The following is a 22,510-nucleotide window of genomic DNA, read 5'->3' on the forward strand; positions in this document are numbered from 1 at the left end:
GCCGGGCGCTTTTAACGTGACGTCACGGGACGCAGCTAGTCAGCGTCGAGCGCGCGCAGTGGAAGACGCGGGCAGAGCCGAACTGAACTGAACTGAACTGAACTGAACTGAACTGAACTGAACTGAACTGAACTGAACTGAACTGAACTGAGCCGAGCCGAGCCGAGCCGCGCCGCTATGGTAAGGGGCGGCCGCCGCCCCGCTGGCCGCCCGCCCCCCTGCCCTGAGCGCCGCCACTGCCCTGAGGCGGGGGCTCCCGCGTTTCGGCGACTGAGCGGAGCGGCTCCCCGGCCGTTAGGGCGGCGGGGCGGGCGGCCGTTAGGGCGGCCGTTAGGGCGGCGGGGCGGGCGGCCGTTAGGGCGGCCGTTAGGGCGGCGGGGCGGGCGACCGTTAGGGCGGCCGTTAGGGCGGCGGGGCGGGCGACCGTTAGGGCGACCGTTAGGGCGGCGGGGCGGGCGGCCGTTAGGGCGACCGTTAGGGCGGCGGGGCGGGCGACCGTTAGGGCGGCGGGGCGGGCGGCCGTTAGGGCGGCGGGGCGGGCGGCCGTTAGGGCGACCGTTAGGGCGGCGGGGCGGGCGGCCGTTAGGGCGACCGTTAGGGCGGCGGGGCGGGCGGCCGTTAGGGCGACCGTTAGGGCGGCGGGGCGGGCGGCCGTTAGGGCGGCGGGCCCGGCGGGAGGGGAGCGGGCTGGGCGGCCCTGCCGCCCTGCCCGCCCGCCCGCTCGCTGCCGCCTGGGGGAAAGGCCGCGGCCAGCCCTGGCCTGCGAGGAGTAACCTTCCTCGTGTGCTCCTGTCGCTGGCGTAGTACTGGAGCTTGTGTCGGGGAGAGGGGGAGATGCCCGGCTAACCTCTGTTGTGGTGTTATTTGGATCCTGCTTTTATTCTTCTCCTTACCACGGTGAACTCGTGGTTTTCTTTTTTTTTTTGAGGGGGGGTCGTGGGGGGGGTGTGTGGTTTTTTTTCTCCTATCAGTTTTCCTAGAGCTGCTGTTAACTTCCTTTCTCATCTGTGAATTTCTTCCAGTAGTTGGCCGTTTTCTTTTTGTTGACATGAAACATTTCCCATAAAAGCTTCCCTGATCTCTTGGCTGGCACGCTTGTCCTTGCATGTATTTTTTTACCTAATTATGTGGTTGTAAAATGCAGTAAGAAGGATTAACTTGTTGATACTGCAATGTATTAATATTAGTGACATGCAAAAAAAAAAGTCTTCAGTTTTCAGGTATGGTGTACAAATAGAAACCTAATTTTACCATTCAGAAATAGGCAAAACTTTGAACATGATACTTCAGTGTATATACTTTGTAAGGTAATTAACAGCATAGTACTGGGGACTTGTCGTGGTTTCAGCCCGGCCGGTAACAAAGGACCACGCAGCCGCTCGCTCACTCCTCCGCCCCCCTCCGGTGGGATGGGGAGGAGACGGAGGAGAGAAAAGAAAAAAAGAAACTGGAACCTCGAGGGTTGAGATAAAGGCAGTTTACTGGGACAAACACAAAGAGATTACAACAACAACAACGGCACTAATGAAAGAGTATACAAAACGAGTGATGCACAGTGCAACTGCTCACCACCCGAGACCTGACGCTCCGCCACTTCCCCCACCGAAAACAGAGACCACCCCACCCCCCCCCCACCCCCCCCCCCGCCCGCTCCCCATTTATATACTGGGCAGGATGTCACATGGTATGGAATAGCTCCTTGGCTAGTTCAGGTCAGCTGCCCCGGCTATGCCCCCACCTCCCAGGTTCCTGTAAAAATTAACTCTATCCCCGCTGAACCCAGGACATTATCCACCCCTTATTCTATACCATCTACATCATGCCCAGATCTTACTTTTTTTTTTTTTTTTCAATCAACCACTACAACTTTCCTTGTCTTATATATAAGTATATGGACTCCACCCCCTGACCTCGCACACACACACACGGTGTTCCTATAGTGTCCATGGTCAAGTCCACCCCTTGATCTCGAGCCCATCTATATGTTGCATCTCTTCCCTGATGGCCTGAGGTATCGTGGGCCCACTGAGCCATAAATAGCTCACCCCTACGTTGCCAGTCCAGGTCCACCTGAGACACTTCTATCTTGGCGGCCTGATCTGCCTGGTGGTTGTTTCGATGTTCTTCAGTGGCTCGACTCTTGGGTACATGAGCATCTACGTGACGTACTTTTACCACTAGCTTCTCTATCCGAACAGCGATATCTTGCCACAGTGCAGCAGCCCAGATGGGTTTACCTCTGCGCTGCCAATTGCCCTTCTTCCATTGCTGTAGCCACCCCCATAGGGCATTTGCCACCATCCACGAGTCAGTATAGAGATAGAGCACTGGCCACTTTTCTCTTTCAGCAATGTCTAACGCTAGCTGGATGGCTTTCACCTCTGCAAACTGACTCGATTCACCTTCTCCTTCAGCAGTTTCTGCGACTAGTCGTGTAGGACTCCATACAGCAGCCTTCCACCTTCGATGTTTCCCCACAATGCGACAGGACCCATCAGTGAACAGGGCATATTGCCTCTCATTTTCTGGCAGTTTATTATACAGCGGGGCTTCTTCGGCCCGTGTCACCTCTTTCTCTGGCGACATTCCAAAATCTTTGCCTTCTGGCCAGTCCGTGATCACTTCTAACATTCCTGGGCGACCGGGGTTTCCTATGCGAGCTCGCTGTGTGATCAGTGCGATCCACTTACTCCACGTGGCGTCAGTCGCGTGATGCGTAGAGGAAACTTTCCCTTTGAACATCCAGCCCAGCACTGGCAGTCGAGGTGCTAAGAAGAGCTGTGTTTCAGTACCAACCACTTCTGAGGCGGCTCGAACTCCTTCATATGCTGCCAAGATCTCTTTTTCAGTTGGAGTATAGCGAGCCTCGGATCCTCGATATCCCCGACTCCAAAACCCCAGAGGTCGGCCACGGGTCTCCCCAGGTGCTTTCTGCCAAAGGCTCCAGGTAGGGCCATTCTCCCCAGCTGCAGTGTAGAGCATATTTTTAATATCTTGTCCTGTCCGGACTGGCCCAAGAGCTACTGCGTGAACAATCTCCTGCTTAATCTGTTCAAAGGCTTGTCGTTGCTCAGGCCCCCATTTAAAATCGTTCTTCTTCCGAGTAACTTGGTAGAGAGGGCTTACAATTTGACTGTAATTTGGAATATGCATTCTCCAAAAACCCACAACACCTAAGAAAGCCTGTGTTTCCTTTTTATTAGTCGGTGAGGACATAGCTGCTATTTTGTTGATGACGTCCACAGGGATCTGACGACGCCCATCTTGCCATTTTACTCCTAAGAACTGGATCTCCTGCGCAGGTCCCTTGACCTTACTTTCTTTTATGGCAAAACCAGCCTTCAAAAGGATTTGGATTATTTTCTTCCCTTTCTCAAAAACTTCTTCTGCCGTGTTGCCCCATACGATGATGTCATCAATATATTGCAGGTGCTCTGGAGCTTCACCTTTTTCTAGTGCAGCCTGGATCAGTCCATGACAAATGGTGGGGCTGTGTTTCCACCCCTGGGGCAGTCGATTCCAGGTGTACTGGACGCCCCTCCAAGTGAAAGCAAACTGAGGCCTGCACTCCGCTGCCAAGGGAATGGAGAAAAATGCATTAGCAATGTCAATTGTGGCATACCACTTAGCTGCCTTTGATTCCAGTTCATATTGAAGCTCTAACATATCTGGCACAGCAGCGCTCAGCGGTGGCGTGACTTCATTCAGCCCACGATAATCTACTGTTAGTCGCCATTCCCCATTGGATTTCTGCACGGGCCATATGGGACTATTAAAGGGTGAGTGAGTCTTGCTGATCACTCCTTGGCTCTCCAGTTGGCAAATCAGCTTATGGATTGGGATCAGGGAGTCTCGGTTGGTGCGATATTGTCGCCGGTGCACCGTCGTGGTAGCAATTGGCACCTGTTGTTCTTCAACCTTCAGCAACCCCACAACCGAAGGGTCTTGGGAGAGACCCGGCAGGGTAGACAGCTGTTCAGTCTCCTCCGTCTCCAATGCAGCTATACCAAAGGCCCAACGGTACCCTTTTGGGTCCTTGAAATACCCCCTCCTGAGATAATCTATACCAAGGATGCACGGGGCCTCTGGGCCAGTCGCAATGGGGTGTTTATGCCACTCATTCCCGGTTAGACTCATTTCAGCTTCCAATACGGTTAGCTCTTGGGATCCCCCTGTCACACCAGAGATACAGATGGGTTCTGCCCCTTTATAACTAGATGGCATTAGGGTACATTGTGCACCAGTGTCCACTAGAGCCTTATATTCCTGTGGGTCTGATGTGCCAGGCCATCGAATCCACACTGTCCAGTAGACTCGGTTGTCCCTCTCCTCCACCTGGCTGGAGGCAGGGCCCCTCTAATCCTGGTTAGAACATCCGTTACTCACTTTCTGCACACGTAAATCGGAAGTCCCTTCAAGTGGATCAGAAATGAGATCAGCCCATCTACTGCGTCTGGGGGACTGCTCACGGGAAACTGGAGCAGCAGTTTTCCAAGAATTCTCTTTTCTGGTTGCTTTTTCTCGCAACTCCTGTACCTGTGCATCCAAGACTGAAGTGGGTTTTCCATCCCACTTCCTCATGTCCTCTCCATGGTCACGCAGGTAAAACCACAGGTTAGCCCGTCGAGTGTACTTTCTCTCTCCTCTCTCTTGGGCAGAGGAACGCTTACTCCCAATAACTGCAATGCGGGCCTGTACAGGTGAGGAGGAGGACAGATCCACTTTGAATTGCTGGAACTCTCCGGACAACTCCTCTACAGCTGAGACACAGGCCCGTAGGGAGGAAGAGAGACTCCCTTCATATTGCCGGAGTTGGACAGCCAATTCATCCACCGTTTGTCCATAGCCTTCTCTCCAGGACATTACTGCCAATGAGTTGGCATAGGTTGGTGGTGCACTTCGTAGAAACTTCCGCCACATGGGTTGTGTGCATTGGACTTCATCTGGATCTGTGGGTGACTGCGCATTTTCTGGATCATTGTAAATCACCTCCAGCACGGCTAATTCTCTCAGGTACTGAATACCTCTCTCCATGGTGGTCCACTTGCCTTGGTGACATGTAACTTCATCCCTGAAGGGGTATCTTTCCTTTACACCTAACAGAAGTTGCCTCCAGAGGCTGAGGACTTGTGTTTTTCTCCCAATCGCCTTGTCGATGCCCCCTTCCCTAGACAGAGATCCCAACTGCTTGGCTTGCTTACCCTCTAATTCCACACTACTAGCCCCGCTATCCCAGCATCGGAGCAGCCAGGTAACAATGTGCTCACCTGGGTGGCGGCTAAAATCTTTTCGCATGTCACGCAACTCACTCATGGATAGAGATCGGGTAATTATTTCAGGTTCTGCCTCTACCTCCTGTTCTCGCGATGACCCTGGTTCATCTTCATCTCTCGCTAAGCAAACTGATTTCTTTGTGTGTTTCTTTTTCTGTACAGGGGCGACTGATACTGGCACAGGCTGGTTCTCTGGTTCAGCTGCAGTGTCTGTCACCGGGGTAGGGGTAGTCATGGTACCTGTTGTCGTGGTAGGGGCAGCCACGGTGCTTGTTGTCGGGGTAGGGGCAGCCACGGTGTCTGTTGTCAGGGTTTGGGTAGCCACGGTACATGTTGTCCTGTTTTCCATCTTTTCCCCCTTTTCCCCCCGAGGGTGCTGCATAATATCAAGCAGTGTTTGGTAGATACTGGCCAGGGCCCAGCACAGTGCAGCGAGTTGTATGTCTTTGGAATAGCCACAGCATTTTTCTTTCAAATATTCTGTCACTTCATAAGGGTTCTGTAGTTGTTCGGGAGTGAACTTCCAAGTCACTGGCGGTGAGAAGTTCTCTAGATACCTGCCCATATGCTCCCACATGCCGTGCCACCCATGAGTATCCAGCTTTGGGGGAGATCTCTGAGTGGTACTCTTAAAGAGCCTTTTTGTAGCCCTAAAGAAGACCTGAAACATATTCAGGAGGCATAGCACTAACAGCACACTGGCTTGCGCATCCCAAGGATATTCAAAATTCTCAAAAGCTGTTGTAATTAGTCGGAAGGAGAAGAGGGAGGTGAACGGATGGGGGGAGGTATCCCCCCCTAATTTCCCCATGGATTGGGTGTAATTACCAATAAAATCCGACAGAAGGCGCCCAAAGTATGGAAATGATATCACTGCCTCATACAGATACCAGCTTAACCTCATGACCAGTGATGTAATCATTTCATAAGTCGACATTGCCCAGTACAGCAAAATGATAATCCCAATCACTCTCCCAGAGATGAGATACGCAACTACAGGCAATACATAGAGCATATAAGAGCTTACAAAACGCCACCATGTAAACAAATGAAACAACATTGTGGCTAACATCTATATATCTAAGAAATGCGTTTGGCAAATTTGTTTCAACACGCTCTGGCCAGATCTGTCGTTATCTCAACCCTTCTGCCCCACGTTGGGCGCCAAAAAGGACTGTCGTGGTTTCAGCCCGGCCGGTAACAAAGGACCAGGCAGCCGCTCGCTCACTCCTCCGCCCCCCTCCGGTGGGATGGGGAGGAGACGGAGGAGAGAAAAGGAAAAGAAACTGGAACCTCGAGGGTTGAGATAAAGGCAGTTTACTGGGACAAACACAAAAGAGATTACAACAACAACAACGGCACTAATGAAAAAAAAAAAGTATACAAAACGAGTGATGCACAGTGCAACTGCTCACCACCCGGGACCCGACGCTCCGCCACTTCCCCCACCGAAAACAGAGAGCACCCCCCGGCCCGCTCCCCATTTATATACTGGGCAGGATGTCACACAGTATGGAATAGCTCCTTGGCTAGTTCAGGTCAGCTGCCCCGGCTATGCCCCCACCTCCCAGGTTCCTGTAAAAATTAACTCTATCCCAGCTGAACCCAGGACAGGACTACAAGTCAGTTTGGCTTTCACTACAGAGACTTGTAGTATGTTCTCATAATGTGTACGTTTTGAAACTTTGTGTGAAACCAGTCATGGGAATTTTGAGGTTCAACAACAATGACATCATTATAACTATTTAAATATTTGGGGAGGGGGAGTTGGCTATGTAATCAGATTTATTTCATATAATGTTTTCATGTTGATGGATTGTATTATTGAGGGGGGACATAGGGGGACAGGACTTTTTACTCTACCCCTAGACACCTTTCAAATTTCCAAAGGTTGTACCTCCTTTTTCAGCCCCCCCCCCCCCCCCTTATATTTTTTTCATTCAGTCCCTCTTAACTCTGCTGTTGAGTCTTTTGGGCATGATGAAAATTCTGTTGAGGGGCTTTTTTGTCTCCTTGACAGTTTTTGTCTGAGGACAAAAGTACATTGCATCTCAAGACTGCTTAGTTTCTTTACTAGCCTTCTACCTTCTCTGGAGGTATTTCAGAAGTCTTAATAAATTATGTTTATGTTATGGAGACATTCCAAGACTCTTAGGAGGCTAATGGTTTTCCTTTGCAAAAACTGTCCTCATTAGACCTTATCAGGTCATGGCAATCCACATTTTCTAGTGTTCTGTTTTTAACTACTGAGGCAATAAATTTGCCAGGAAGGCTTAGTGGAAGTATTGCTACCTTTTAGTTCTCTAGAATACTTCCAGTGTTCAGTGAGATGTTCTGATTTGTGTCCTAGCCACTCTGCTATGGTATACTTGAACATTGAAGGTAGTAGTTGAATATTTCTCTCCTTCTAAATTATTCAAGTTTCCAACGTAATTTTCTGTGATACTGCATTTTTGTTCCGAAAATGAACAAAAGGTTGAGTTGGGAATTTTGGCATCATTAAGAAGGCAGATGTTTATTTCTTCTTTAGGTCTTTATCTTTTTTTAATGTCTCTTTTTAATCACTAAGTATTTGGTGGGTTTAGTGGTCCATTTAAGTTTGGGGTTTTTTTTTAAAGGCTTCCTGCATCTTGTATGTCTAGGAAATCCCGGTTGCTTGTTTTACCTTAAAAAAAATTTCCCTTTGAGTGCCATTTTTGCCCTTCTTGGTTTTTTTTTCCTCTTAATTGCTGTTGTTGTTCATCTATGTCTTTATAGATTTAACTAGGATTAAATTTCTGAATTTGGATGTGTTTCTATCTGACCCAACAGTTTATCAAATTTTTTAATTTAACTTGGGTTGATTTTTCTCTTGACTGTCCTGGTGTCCTCTTTGCTTGGTTGCCTGCATATCTTTCATGGGTGTTTTGTTTGTTTTTTTTTCAAGTAACCTCCAGGACCCTTTAATTTGTTAATCAAAAAGATTCTAAATTCAAGTTGTCATAAGGAGATATAGGTTAGGACATCTACTGGAAGACAGAGCAGAAGTAACTATGCCTAAGAACTTTGCAAATACATGGAAAAGAAGCATGGCCTTGTAGATGTGAGATTCTCTTACTGTTTCTTTACTAAGGTTGTGTCCTGATTTCAGGTGGGATAGAGTTTTCTTTCTAGTAGCTCGTATAGTGTTGTATTTTGGATTTAGTGTGAGAAAAATGTTGATAACACACTGATGTTTTCAGTTGTTTCTGAGTAGTGTTTATACTAAGTAAAAGATTTTTCAGCTTCTCATGCCCAGCCAGCAAGAAGGCTGGAGGGGCACAAAAAGTTGGGAGGGGACACAGCCAGGGCAGCTGACCCAAACTGGCCAAAGGGGTATTCCATGCCATGTGACATCATGTCCAGTATATAAACTGGGGGGAGTGGGGGTGGGAGGATCGCCACTTGGGGACTAACGGGGCATCAGTTGGCGAGTGGTGAGCAATTGCATTAGGCATCACTTGTTTGTATATTCCGGTGTTTTTATTATTAGTATTGTCATTTTATTATTGTTATTATTATCATTATTAGTATCTTCCTTTCTGTTCTGTTAAACTGTTCTTATCTCAATCCACAAGTTTTACCTTTTTCTTTCTGATTCTCTCCCTGTTCCTTTTGGGTGAGAGGAGTGAGTGAGTGGCTGCGTGGTGCTTAGTTGCTGGCAGGGCTTAAACCACGACAAGTTGTCAGGAAATAAAAATTACCATTGCAGATAGTCAAAGCTGTTTTGAAAATTTAGGGGTTTGTGATTCAATTTTAAAAAAACATCATTAGTGTCTTCAAATTTTACTATAGTAATATAGTTAGCTGATTTTACTGAGTGATTGGGTGCTATTTAGAAATACAGGGAAGTTAACTGAAAGCTTAGGAGTCAGAGGGATTGCTCTGTTAACTGCTAGTTCAGGTCAAATATGTATGATTCAGTAAGCTGTTAATAATTATTGTAGATCTACATAATAATTGTTCTATTTGCTCATTAATAGGCTGAATATTTACCAGAAATCACCAATGACTCAGTCTGTTCTGTAGATGCCAAGGAAGAACTCTTGAATGAATGTGAGCGTATTTGGCAGAAGCTGGAAGAGGTATGCAAATCACAAGTGATAGAGTAGATCTGTTGTAAATGTTCCTTAGCATTTTTTGTTCATCTTCCTATCCTTCACTGTATGCTTACCACCACCTTCCAAAGAAACCACCACAACAAAACAAGAAAAAAAAAAAAAAAAAAACCAAAAAAAAACAGGAAGAGAAGATCTTCATAAAGGCCAAAGGTGGAAGTGCTGGCAGGGGTAAAGAATGCCTTGCAGTGTCAAACTTTGTTTACAGTGTGCTGATGTTATGATTTAGTTAAATAGAATGGGAGTATATGTTAAAACTATGGAAAATTAAACAATTTACTTGTGTTCTGGGAGTACCAGCACACTGAGACTCGAGAGCCTTCCCTCTTTAGCCTCATGCAAGATGGGATTCAGCTGCTGTTCACAAATACTTTGGATCTTAAAGGAGAAAGAGAATGGGAGGAGAAAGAGCCTTGCCAGGATGATGATGTTAGCATATGCTCGTGCAAACTGATAGTTACATCCTCAAGAATAAAATTTATCTATCTCAATATATGATCCAATATGCTAATAATAACATTTTAGAGGGAGTTATTTTTATTTACATGAATCCCAGGAAAGATAAGCTTTTAACAGTTCTGAGATGAGCTTTTAACAGAATCTGTACAATTCTGCTGGTTCTGAAAAATTATGTTCCAAATTATATTTTCAGAGTCTTAATTGCTTCACTCAATTTTAAGTGGTATGTTGTCGCGGTAGAGACGGACACGACAAGTAATAGATCACGCAAAATGGCTACTTTATTGTTCTAACACACCTTTTTATCCCCTTCTTCAGAGTATGTGTTAGTATATGATTGGCTTAGTTAGTAACTAACAATTCATGATTGGTGAGTTTGTCAGGACGGTTCTTCTTATCACTATCTTGTTTTCGTACTGGTCTTCTCGGATCTTTCCAGACTTCTCAAGGATATACTACAAGCTGCTCAAGGTCGCGCTGTTCTCGAACTGTCAGGAATTCCGTAGACTTGTTGCATCCCCCGACAATTCCCCCTTTTTGTATTTGTGCTAAAAATATCATCCCGGCTGCCCTCTGCAGGGCACTTTGCAGAAGGCTGAAAAGACAGGGCAACATTAGAAGCATAGTTATCACAATCAAGATCACTACCCCCACAGTCTTGAGCAGAGATATCAACCATCCAGATAATCCCCAAACCTCAAATATCTTTGTCCTTGTGCTAAAAGCAAGAAATCAATTCCAGCTCTATTTTATAGCGTAGCATGTCTGACACTATCAATGTCTAGCAGTAAATCTGATAATACTACACCAGTCTGTATTCAGGGACCCCAGAATTTGTGATTCCTGGGGTGGCAATGAGGGTTAATGCCCGATCCGTGAAAACCAGGCATTCCCATCCATTGAGTCCATGACCTGCTGCACAGGGGTCTCCATCAATAAGTTCTTAAACTTTGTCGATGTCAGTGTAACCCCCTATGAAACCTGTGAAAAAGGGATAGCTTGCTGTTGTTGTACTAAGGTATAAGAAATCTTGTCCAGTCACGTCAGCCAGGGTCATCCAGATGTTTGCTTTGGTTTGCGGTGGTATCCATGCCTACGTCCATCCGAGGACTGTGAGGTAGATGAACCATCTGTACATTCTCGTGCTGTCTTGCTCCGCAAATTCAGCCCAGCAATCGGTAGGTGCCAGCTTTATGTGGGCGTCCCCACGGAGGCAACGATGGCCTTGCCGTACACCAGTCCGATGCTCTTCGGAAAATCCCGGTATTTATACATTTGTAGAGGAACGGATTTCAGCACACGTGGCCAGCGGGTGCCAAAAATCCGCCTCATTTGCAACCTATGACGCATGCGCTCGCTGGCCAGGCACGCTGCATGAGTCATAGTCATCCTCTCTATTGGTTCATGGACTTTGTGATGCGGTTGCAATGCACAGAGAATCTTGACCTGTTATATTGGTCAAGGTGACCTACACTTAGTTTTTGGTTGAGGTGGTATTCATATTGCCGCGCCCTCTGGGATGTTCCAGATGATGATGGTCATTCAAATCAAGCGGGAGTCCATTGTGGGCCTGTATCTGTAGAAACACAAGCATAACCTCGCCCCCAGGTTAACAGCTCACATGGTCCACTCCACTGACCAGTAACTAAATCTTTAATGTGTACTTTGATGCCTCTTTGTAAATTCTGTGTTGAAAAAAGAGAAGTGTTGAAAAAAGGAGGTAGAGAAGAATTATCCCCATAATAGAGAAAGCTAAGAACATAAACCACGTTATCTAAACATGCCTGTGGTGGTTCCCCAATCATTCCCCCTTTTTGCTTTTGAAGCCGCTGCTTCAGTGCGCCATGTGCACGCAGCTCTACTATTTGTGGAGAACCATTTTGATACACTACTTTGCTGTTCCAGTTGTTGTTTTCATACCATACTACTGCTGCTTTACCTGTTTTTCCAGAACCATCTGTGAAGACAGTAGGGCCTTTCACAGGTTCCGGCTGGCTTAAGCTTTTCTGACCAAATGGTATTTCTTGAGCAAATTTCAGGAGCGGGTGCGACGGTAGATGATACAAGATCTGTCCTTGAAAACCCGCCATAGCCACTTGCAGCTTGTAATTGTTTGCCAGACACCATTGAAAGTACCAATTTTGAACAGGTAAAACAATAGTAGCTGGATCACGTCCTGTTAGTTCTACACATCGTTTTCTGGCTTTTATGATTACATCAGCAATAAGTTCAAACAAGCCAGGAGCAGTTTTTTGTGGCCAGAAATGACAAAAACATCCATCTAAAATATGTAATGGGTCATCCCACTCAGAATTCCACTGCACCAAAGCACCAAATGGCACAGTTTTGTCAATTAGTACAAAGAATTGTACCAATTGAGACAGATCAATTTGAGAAACAAATTTCTTGTGTATACATTGTTCCACCCTGTGAATTACATTTAACGCTTCCTTATTCAATATTCTGGGTTCTGTTGGATCATTGGAATTTTTTAATAAGTCTAATAGAGATTGTAACTGTGAATTGGTCAGTCCAAGACAGGGCCTGATCCAGTTCAAGGATCCCATTAATTTCTGTACATCACTGAGTGTCTTAACTGCAGGGTTAAGTTGCACAGGTTGGGGCACAACCTGCTTATTTGTAATTGTCATTCCCAAATATTTCCAGGGTGCTATTTTTTGCTCTTTTTCAGGGGCAATAACTAACTCATATTGTTGTAGCAAATTCGTGGCCAAATTGTTCATGCCATTAACTGCTCCTTGTTGTCTGACGCTGTATTGGTTTTGTTTGGCAAGGTTTTGGTAGCGGCGGGGGGTTACAGGGGTGGCTTCTGTAAGAAACTGCTGGAAGCTTCCCCTGTGTTCGAGAGAGAGCGAGCCCATATTAGCCGGCTCTGAGACGGACCCGCCGCCGGCCAAGGCCGAGCCAATCAGTGATAGTGGTAATGCCTCTGTGATAACATTTTTAAGAAGGAAAAAAGTTGGGACGGAAAAAAACCTGCTGCCGGAGTGAGGAGTGAGAACATGTAAGAGAAACAAGCCTGCGGACACCAAGGTCAGTGAAGAAGGAGGGGGAGGAGATGCTCCAGGCGCCGGAGCGAAGATTCCCCTGCAGCCCGTGGTGAAGACCCTGGTGAGGCAGGCTGTCCCCCTGCAGTCCAGGGAGGTCCACGGTGGAGCAGATATCCACCTGTAGCCCGTGGAGGACCCCACGCCGGAGCAGGTGGGTTCCTGAAGGAGGCTGTGACCCCGTGGGAACCCCGCGCTGGAGCAGGCTCCTGGCAGGACCTGCGGATCTGTGGAGAGAGGAGCCCACGGAGCAGGTTTTCTGGCAGGACTTGTGACCCCGTGGGGGACCCGCGCTGGAGCAGTGTGCTCCTGAAGGACTGCACACCGTGGAATGGACCCATGCTGGAGCAGTTTGTGAAGAACTGCAGCCCGTGGGAATGGCTCACGTTGGAGGAGTTCGTGGAGGACTGTCTCCCGTGGGTGGGACCCCACGCTGGAGCAGGGGAAGAGTGTGATCAGCCCTCGTCCTGAGGAGGTGAAGCGGCAGAAAATAACGTGTGATGACCATAAACCCCATCCCTGCCCCCCTGTGCCGCTGGGGGGGCTTGGTGGTGAAATCTGGGAGGGTAGTTTGTGCCCGGGAAGAAGGGAGGGGTGGTGGGAAGGTGTTCTGAGATTTCATTTTACTTCTCATTACCTTGCTCTGGTTGATTTGTAATAAATTGAGTTAATTTTGCAAAATTGAGTCTGTTTTGCCCATGACGGTAATAGTGAATGATCTCTCCTGTCCTTATCTCAACCCGCAAGCCTTTTGTTATATTTTCTTTCCCCTATCCAGCTGAGGATGGGGGAGTGATAGAACGGCTTTGGTGGGCACCTGGTGTTCAGCCAGGGTTAACCCATCACAGACGCTAACAGAATGTCATCCATATAGTGATAACTATAACTAGTAGGGAATTTTTCGCGTACAGGTGACAGAGCTTGTGGAACAAACGATTGACAAGTGGTTGGTGAATTTTTCATGCTCTGTGGCAGAACTCTCCATTGATATCTTTTTGCTGGTTCTGCATGATTGATAGAAGGCACAGAGAATGCAAAAATTTTTTTTTTTTTTTTTTTTTTTTTTTTTTTTTTTTTTTTTTCACGCAAACACTGGAGCATTCCACAGACTGTGAGATGGTTCAATGTGTCTGGCAGCTAGTTGTTCTGCTACCAATTCTTGCAGGGCCTTTAATTTTTTCAACTGGTAGGGGCCACTGATCCACCCACACAGGGTTATTTGTTAACCAAGTTAAAACAAGCATGGGTTGTCTAACACCCTGCAGCACAGTGGCCCCCGTTAAAAATCTGTGATAATTCTCACCCCCCACTGCGACAAGCAATCCCTCCCCCATAAATTGAGGGGAGCTGCCATCACATATGGTTTAATAACTGCTTGTTGGCCCTCAGGATTGGCAATTGGAACTGGAGTGGCCGCTATTTTTGCATGTGTGGATCCTCCCAGCCCCACTACTCCCATACCAGCCTCCTCTGTTGGCCAGGTAGACGGCCACAGATAATCGGCAATAATAGTCACATCAGCTCTGGTGTCCAGGAGCCCTGCAAGCCTTACTGTAGTCGGAGATCTTCCGTGATTTGACAGTGTGCACGTCATATGTGGTCAGGATGATGAGACAGTCTGAGACCAGCAGACCTGAGGGGGTCCCGTGGAGCTGAAGCCTCCAGCGCATCGCAGTCGCTGTTCTGTTTTTGAAATAGAACTTGAAAAAGGAACAAGTTGAGCAATGCGAGTACCTTTAGGGATTGGTACTGGTGGGTAGGGGGTCGAAATCATCGCACAAATTTGACCTGTTAAAGCAGCATCAATAACTCCCACATGCACGATTATTCCATTCAACGTGCTGCCTGATCTTCCCGGTAGCAATGCACTCAGTCCCTGTCCTATAGGACCCCTTGCATTAAGAGGGACCTTAACGATGTCTTTCATGGCTAGAGTTACTGTGTCGGCGATGGATACATCCAACCCTGCTAAGCCAGCTGTTGCAGCTGACAATTGTTCACAGAGAGGAATTGGCCGGCTGTCGGGAGGGGATTTGTTCTCCTTGCGCACCCTCTCACACTCATTTTGTGGTTTTCCTGTAGCGGCTGTCCATTAGCATGAAATTTGGAATGACACTGTTTTGCAAAGTGTCCTGATTTCCCACATTTCTTGAAGTAATCTCCGGTGAGTGGTGCACCGGTTGTTTACCTGGTGATGTTTTGTGTGGAGAAGTTACCATGATGTGCCCTTCACTGCCACACCCAGAGCACTTTCCAGAATTTCTCATAGCATTGGCTATGGTGGTCACTGTGTGTGCCAGAGTCCCAACTTTAGAACATGCAGCTACCATGTCAGGGACAGAAGGATCTCCTGGCAGAGCCTGTATGATCTTTTGACAGTCCTCATTAGCATTACCTTTTACCAACTGTTTGCATAGCATTTGTCTTAAGACCTCATCTTCTACCTGTTTTTCCAGGGCAGCAGATATTTTTTCTACAAATTGTAAAAAGGGTTCTGTGGGGCCTTGGCAGATAGTGATGTATTTTTGCTTCGGAGCTGCCATATCCATGGTTCGCTTTATTGCCATAAGGCCTATATTCCGTGCTTGTTCAAGAGCCAGCGGAGGCCATGTAGCCTGTAGCTGAGGGTTACTATACTGCCCTTCACCAAGCAAAGCATCCTCTCCAAGGCCTAATCTCGGGTCACCCTGTGGCAGTCGTGAATTATGCAGCGCCGCCGCGCGTGCCATCTGCCTCCAGGTGGATTGAAATACTTGCAATTGTACGGGCTGAAACAGCGCTTGTGCTAGATGCATAATATCATATGGACACAGCAGATCTGTGCTAATTTTACGAATAAGTTGCATTACCTCAGGAGAATTGATTCCAAATTTTTGTACTTTATTCTGCAAATCCTGCGCTACTCTCCAGCCTATGGGATTGTGCTCATCGTGCCGGTTTGTGCCTGCAGTAGCTTTGAAAACAGGAAATGTACCAGGAGCCTCTGCTGCGTTATCTAGAGGCTTTAGAAATGCAGGTGTTAGAGAGCACGGGCTGAGGCGTTCTACTAGATCCCAGTTGCCGGAGTCGGCAGCATATCTTCTAACTCCCTCCCAAAATTGATCAGGGGATCTCGGGACCACAGTTACTGTGGATGGAGGGAGAGTCCATGGCAGGGGTTCTTTTGGTATGGTTTTATCTGCGAGCTGCAGGGATCGCATAGCGTCAATTAGAGATTTTTCTGCCTCAGCTTCATTTTTGCTCTCATTTTCCGTGCGGCCCTCACATTCGGTTTGAGTCTCACCATCCTTTCGGCCCTCACTTTCGGTACGGCCCTGGCTTTCGTTACGGCCCTGGCTTTCCGGCTCAGTGTTAATCGCCACATTTTTCTCTTCGGGGGGGGCTGATGGAGTCACCCCTTCTGCTGCTGCACCAGTAGGTGAGGAGGGCCCCTCATCGCCTGGTAAAGTAATTAATGGTGTAGGAGGAGGAGGTGAATAAGGGTATGATCTGATTTTGCTCATGAGGGGTTTTCTGCCCGCAACTGCTGATATTGCAGCATCGGCCGCAGCTGTTACTTGAGCAGAAACTTTTTCATTGATAACATTTTCTGATTTCTCATCTTTCTTTTGCTGATCTTTCGCATCACATTCTGCTTTCCATTCCTTCAGGGTCTCCCGTAATAGACGCCATACGATTGCCAACTTACAGAGCTCTTTCTGTCCTTTAGAGATCTCATCAAACATTTTCCAGCCCACTGCTTGCCATGCATCCACACTGAATGCAGTAACTGTTGTGGCTGTAAAGCCTTGCACCTTACACCGTATTAAAATCCGTTTCAGGCTTTGTTCTGGGGTTTTAACCCCTTTTCTTTTTAATAGGTCTTTCCAGGTAGACAAAATCGTCTCCTTTTCTTTTGTTAATTTCTGCCCCATTCTAACAGTTTAGTCCCCGGTGGCTCACCTTATTAGGTGTCTAGGCTCAGGTCCGGACCAGGCAGATTCCACTGCTCTCAGCTTCACCGGGCTCCGTCTCCGCAGCTTTTCTCGCTGCCGGTATACTCTTTCGCAGCTCTCGTCGCCGCTGGTATACTTCTCTCTAGTGCTGGATTTATCGCCATTAGATGATCTGTTCGCTCAGGCGCATCGGGGTCACCATTTGTCGCGGTAGAGACGGACACGACAAGTAATAGATCACGCAAAATGGCTACTTTATTGTTCTAACACACCTTTTTATCCCCTTCTTCAGAGTATGTGTTAGTATATGATTGGCTTAGTTAGTAACTAACAATTCATGATTGGTGAGTTTGTCAGGACGGTTCTTCTTATCACTATCTTGTTTTCGTACTGGTCTTCTCGGATCTTTCCAGACTTCTCAAGGATATACTACAAGCTGCTCAAGGTCGCGCTGTTCTCGAACTGTCAGGAATTCCATAGACTTGTTGCATCCCCCGACAGTATCTATATGCTATTTGCTTGAGTTCTGAGTTGTAAACTCAAAGCATTAGCAGTATCAGAAACTGAAGTAAAAATACTTCCAAACTTAAAGTAGAACAAAGCATAGACAACCTACAGTGCAATAGTTTTACAGAATTAGATTTAAAAAGACTAACGTGATTTTATTTGTTGTTACAGGTAACTTATCTTAATACTGAACAAGTGGCAGGGAATCCTGTGTCTAGGTTTCTGAAATACGATAAGTTATCAACACAAGTTTTGGTTGGCACCACTTTAGAAGATGTGAACTTTATTTGGAAGTTTCGGGTTAGAAGGGAAGTTAGAAAGCTTATTATTTTGAATTTAATTGATAATCTTTGATATCTTGTTCCCAGCATCCCCAAAACAATACAGGAAGTGATAATGTGTGTTATCTTTGGAAGTTGATTAAAAACAGTGGATTTTTATTACTTCGTGATTGTTGCATTCTGGATGTATGCATGTTTCAGCAAAAAGTTTAAACAACTAATAGTCATTGAATTAGCTCCTAGGTTATATGGTTTATGATGTAATGTTCCAATGATTGTGTGTCAGCATTAGCAGTTTTTATTGGAGAAATCCTGTACTGTGTTTTGGTTCCAAAACGTTAACAGCAAGGTTTCCAAAGTACTGCTTATTAGTTTTACTGCTTAATAGAATACATCCTGCCCTGTCATTGGGCAGGTTAAATTGCTGACAGTTTTAAGAAAGAGTTTAGTAGGCATCTCCTGCTGAAGCCTTGGATATGTGGTGGCTTGAACTTCAGACTTAATATATATCCCATTGCAGTCACGGGAGCTGATGTAGTGCATTTCTAAAAATGAGACCATTTCTGAAGTATACAGTATATTGCCCTAAATGAGTTAAAACTGAAAATGTGTATTATAATGTGATTGCTCTGTTTGGAGAGCCAGAATAGTAGCAGCAAATGTGTTAACTTCTCAGCAGCTTCCCTACTTCCCTATTCAGCCTTGTCCATGACTCACTCTTCCCAGTTTCTCATGTTCTTCATCTGGTCAGTGTCTTTCCCTGTATGAACTTTTCCCTCATGACTTGCCTTTTCCCTTAAATCATACATCTTTTCTTAGCTGCTACTTTTCTACTTTTCAATTAATTGAAGTTCTACTTTTTTACTGTGGTATGATTTCAAAATATTTCTTAATTTTCTGTTCTGGGTCAGGCTCTGAGGGATGTAGTAGGAGCCACGTCGAAACTCTTTTATTCCTATATTAAACAACTTCTGTTCAATTTCTAAGCATTGTGTTTCCTTCTTACAAAAGGGAAGAGTAAGTAAATGTTTGTTTTGTTTGTTTTCTATCAAGTGCCACAGCAAGCTAAAGGTTCAAGGAGGAAAAACACTGCCAAAATCAGATACCAGGGTGAGACAATTATTTTTTTTATTCTCTACAAAATATTTAGTTGTCTTTAAAGATATGGTGTGTTTCCAAAAGAAGGAAACTAAACTTACTTTCTAAAGTTGACAGCTTTACTCTTATTAACTTTGAAGCTGTATTCTGAAGTATGTGTCTAGCAAATACTGAAAAGTTGCATTTATGTATAGCAAAAAGGTTACATGTAGTCCTGCCACACAACTGATAAATGACTTAACATAGGCAGCAAAATGCAGTGGTATGTAACTTCAATACCCATTTGGACTATATTCTAATCAGTGTATAAGTAATTTGTGAAACTGTATGGATCCCTTTAGTTTTGCTCTGGAAGTTTGTATTTGCAAACTGCAGTTGCTCCCTTTGTTGATATTGGTAGGAAACTGATGTGCTTGAATTAGAATGAACAGAGTGATGCTGAGTGCATGAACTTGAGCTTCTGTATCCCTCAAATTTTGGGGAACATGCAAAAAGGCAATGCTGGCTCACTGTTTAGTTGTTCATAAATTCTAAATAGGAACCTTTAAAATAGAATTCATATGAGGACCCCAAATTCAAAAAGTATAAATAGTTAAACATTGGGCTGATTGGGTAAAATATGTAGGTCTTGTAAATCTCCACCTTATGTGACTTCAGTAAGAGTATTCAGATGGTTAATTCAATACACTTGACTGAATAATTAGTAAAAAGAGCACTTTTCAGAGATGTATCTGTTGAATACATTCTGAAGTTTTAATGACTGCGTAATGACATTAAACTCTTGCTGCTAATAATGTATGTTCTAAACTATTATTTAATCAAAATAAATGAAGGAAGATGTGTAATTTTAATTGGGTGTAGACTGAGGTTTTTTTGTTTCTTTGCAGCTTTACTGAAGCACATCGTACCCTTGTAATTAATACTTAAACTTCTGAGATACACTTTTCTTGAAAGCTGTCATAGCAAGACAATGATTAAATGGAGTTGCCAAAATTAAGATGAAAATAAGATTGCACTTCATAATAGAAAGCAGGGAGGAGAGGAAAAGGTCATGTTATATCTTGGGATATTATTGCAGCCCTAACATGGGCACTCGTATTGACCCAGGAAACTACAGACCTATTAGTCTAACCTCAGTACCTGGAAAATTTATGGAGATCATTCTGGGTGCTGTTGAAAGACATTTAAAGAACAATGCAATCAGCAGGCAGAGTCAACATGGATTCACAAAGGGGAAGTCCTCTTTAACTAATTTTGTATCCTTCTATGATAAGGTCACCTGCCTAGTGTATGAATGGAAAGGTGGTGGATGTAGTTTTTCTAGATTTTGGAAAGGCTTTTGATACTGTCTATCACAGCATTCTTCTGGACAAGTTGTCCAACTGTGAGATGAGCAGGTACACGGTATGCTGGGCAAAGAACTAGCTGAAAGGCAGGGCTCAAAGGATTATAGTGAATGGGGCTACACCTGGCTGGCGAGGTTCAATATTTTTATCAACTATCTGGAAGCACGAGTTGAATGCACTATCAGCAAGTTTGCTGATGATACCAGACTGGGAGGTGCTGTTGACTCTCTCCAGGGATAAGAGGCCTTGCAGAGGGATCTAGATAGATTGGAGCGCTGGGCACAAGTATGAACTGGGCAAGGAGTGGCTGGAGAGCAGCCTTGCAGAAAGGGATCTGGGGGTGCTGGTTCGATGCTAAGCTCAATGTGAGGCAGCAGTGTGCCTTGGCAGCCAAGAGGACAAACCACATCCTGAGTGCATCAAACACAGCACAACCAGCCAGTCAAAAGAAGTAATTATCCTGCTGTATTCAGCGTTGGTGCAGCCTCACCTTGAGTACTGTGTGCAGTTCTGGGCCCCGCAATTTGAGAAGGGTGGGAAGGTCCTTGCATGAGTCAACAAAGGGCAACAAAGCTGGTGACAGAGCTGGAAGGCACATCCTACCAGGAGCAGCTGAGGACTTTGGGCTTGTCTAGTTTGGAGATAAGGAGGCTGAGGGGCAACCTCATTGCTCTCTACAGCTTCTTGAGGAGGGGAATTGGAGAGGGAGGTACTGATCTCTTCTCCCTGCTACCCAGTGACAGGATGCATGGGAATGGGTCAAAGCTGTGCCAGGGGAGGTTCAGACTTAACATTAGGAAGCATTTCTTTACTGAAAGGGTGGTCAAGCAGTGGAACAGGCTTCCTAGAGACGTGGTCGATGTCCCAAGTCTGTCATTGTTCAAGAGGCGTTTGAACAATGCTCTCAATATGCTTTAACTTTTGGTCAGCCCAAAGTGGTCAGGCAGTTGGACTAGATGATTATTGTAGGTCCCTTCCAACTGGAACTATTCCATTCTATTTTCATTATAGCTGGCAAAGAAGCTATGTTTTTCTTCCTTGCCGTTGACCTTGTCACTAATGTTCATTTCTTAATCACCTCAAGACTAATCTTGCCATGTACTCTCTGGTTTTATCCTTTACATTTGGGGTCTGATTCTGGTCTACGATGTAAAGGGGTACTTACTGAGCAGCATATTTTGCAAAGAATGTATAAAGGGCATGAGAGAGAGGCATCTGATGTACATATTTGCTGCATGTATGTCTGTTGAAAAGACAGTCCTTGATTTAAGGTTGCTGAATGAAAGTGTTAATTTATTGGTAAGGGTTTTTTTGTCCAGTTACTGGAACATCTAGAACATTTCGTACATACTTTTTTATCAAGTTTAAAGGAACAAAAAAATAAGCTGATGGTACTGCCAAGAGTAGTGCTCCATTACAAAAGAGATGACACCATGTGATCTAGAAAATAAGAAATGTTTGTATGGTGATTTTTTCTTTTGTTTGGGGTTTGTTTTCTTTTCCTTTATTTTAAAAGGTTGACTTTTGAAGATGCACTTTACAAAGTTATTTTGAGTAGTGAAAAGCTAAGCTTAAGTTGTCAATTCTTGATATTTTTATTATAAGAACTCAGCTGATGATTCTTAGCATATTTTTCTCTTTTTCGTTGATGAAAAGCCAAATACAATATGCAGTGCTTCTTATGGAATGTTTGACCATATTAGCAGTACCTTTTGTATTTAAATGTATGCTTAATTTCTTAACAGATTACTTGTAATATGATACCTATATGTAATTTACAGTGTATTTGGAGAAAAATTACAGGTGTAGTCCTCAGTTTCAGGAAGTGGAATAGTATTAATGAATATATTCTTTCTCTAGAACATTGTAAAATATTTAAGTACATTTTTAAAAATCTATGTTGTTTACTTAAGGTTTTTTTAATAAACTTTTCTGAACCGGTGTTTTTTTCTTACTGCTCCTGTATTTTCAGTGATTACAGTGAGCTAGAGCACTATTTCTAAAGCATTTTTTGTTGAGTCCAAAGATGTCATTTTGATAGAAGATTTATTTGACTTCTGACTTCTTGGAAGCCAATCTTTTGTTTAGTAATCACACATAGCAAGCACAGCCCATTAACCTTAAATGTGTATCAGCCATGCATCTAAGGAGTGGGGATGTGAAGTATTGTCATTGCTTCTAGTGGCTCATCTTCAGTTGTGGTTATTGTCTGATATTACAGAGGAAATAGGGGGGAAAATGCCAACTCTGACTACTTCTGATTTCCGCCTTTTAAAAAAAGAATAAAAATGTTTCTTGATCCCTGCAAGTGGCTTTTTAAATCTTTTGAAGGAATAAGTGGTCTATTGTAATAGATGGTCTTTTGTTTTCTGCTGTATGAACTTAATTGAATTTCTGTCCTGTACTA

General features: G+C 45.1%; 1 protein-coding gene across 2 annotated transcripts in view; it reads left to right on the forward strand.

Annotated features, from left to right (window-relative positions):
• Positions 1–45: 45 nt before the first annotated feature.
• The window catches only part of CENPK (centromere protein K), a 36,670-nt gene continuing 14,205 nt past the window's right edge, over positions 46–22,510 (forward strand). The window contains exons 1-3 of one of the 2 annotated variants that reach the window (XM_049795394.1): positions 47–180; positions 9,275–9,376; positions 18,713–18,769. In XM_049795394.1, the coding sequence (XP_049651351.1) occupies positions 178–180; positions 9,275–9,376; positions 18,713–18,769 (162 nt within the window). In that variant the 5' untranslated portion in view covers positions 47–177. Of the gene's footprint in view, positions 181–9,274; positions 9,377–18,712; positions 18,770–22,510 lie in introns of both variants that reach the window. The other variant, XM_049795395.1, reaches the window with a different exon arrangement.

Source organism: Accipiter gentilis, chromosome Z, assembly GCF_929443795.1.
Source record: "Accipiter gentilis chromosome Z, bAccGen1.1, whole genome shotgun sequence".
NCBI lineage: Eukaryota > Metazoa > Chordata > Aves > Accipitriformes > Accipitridae > Astur > Astur gentilis.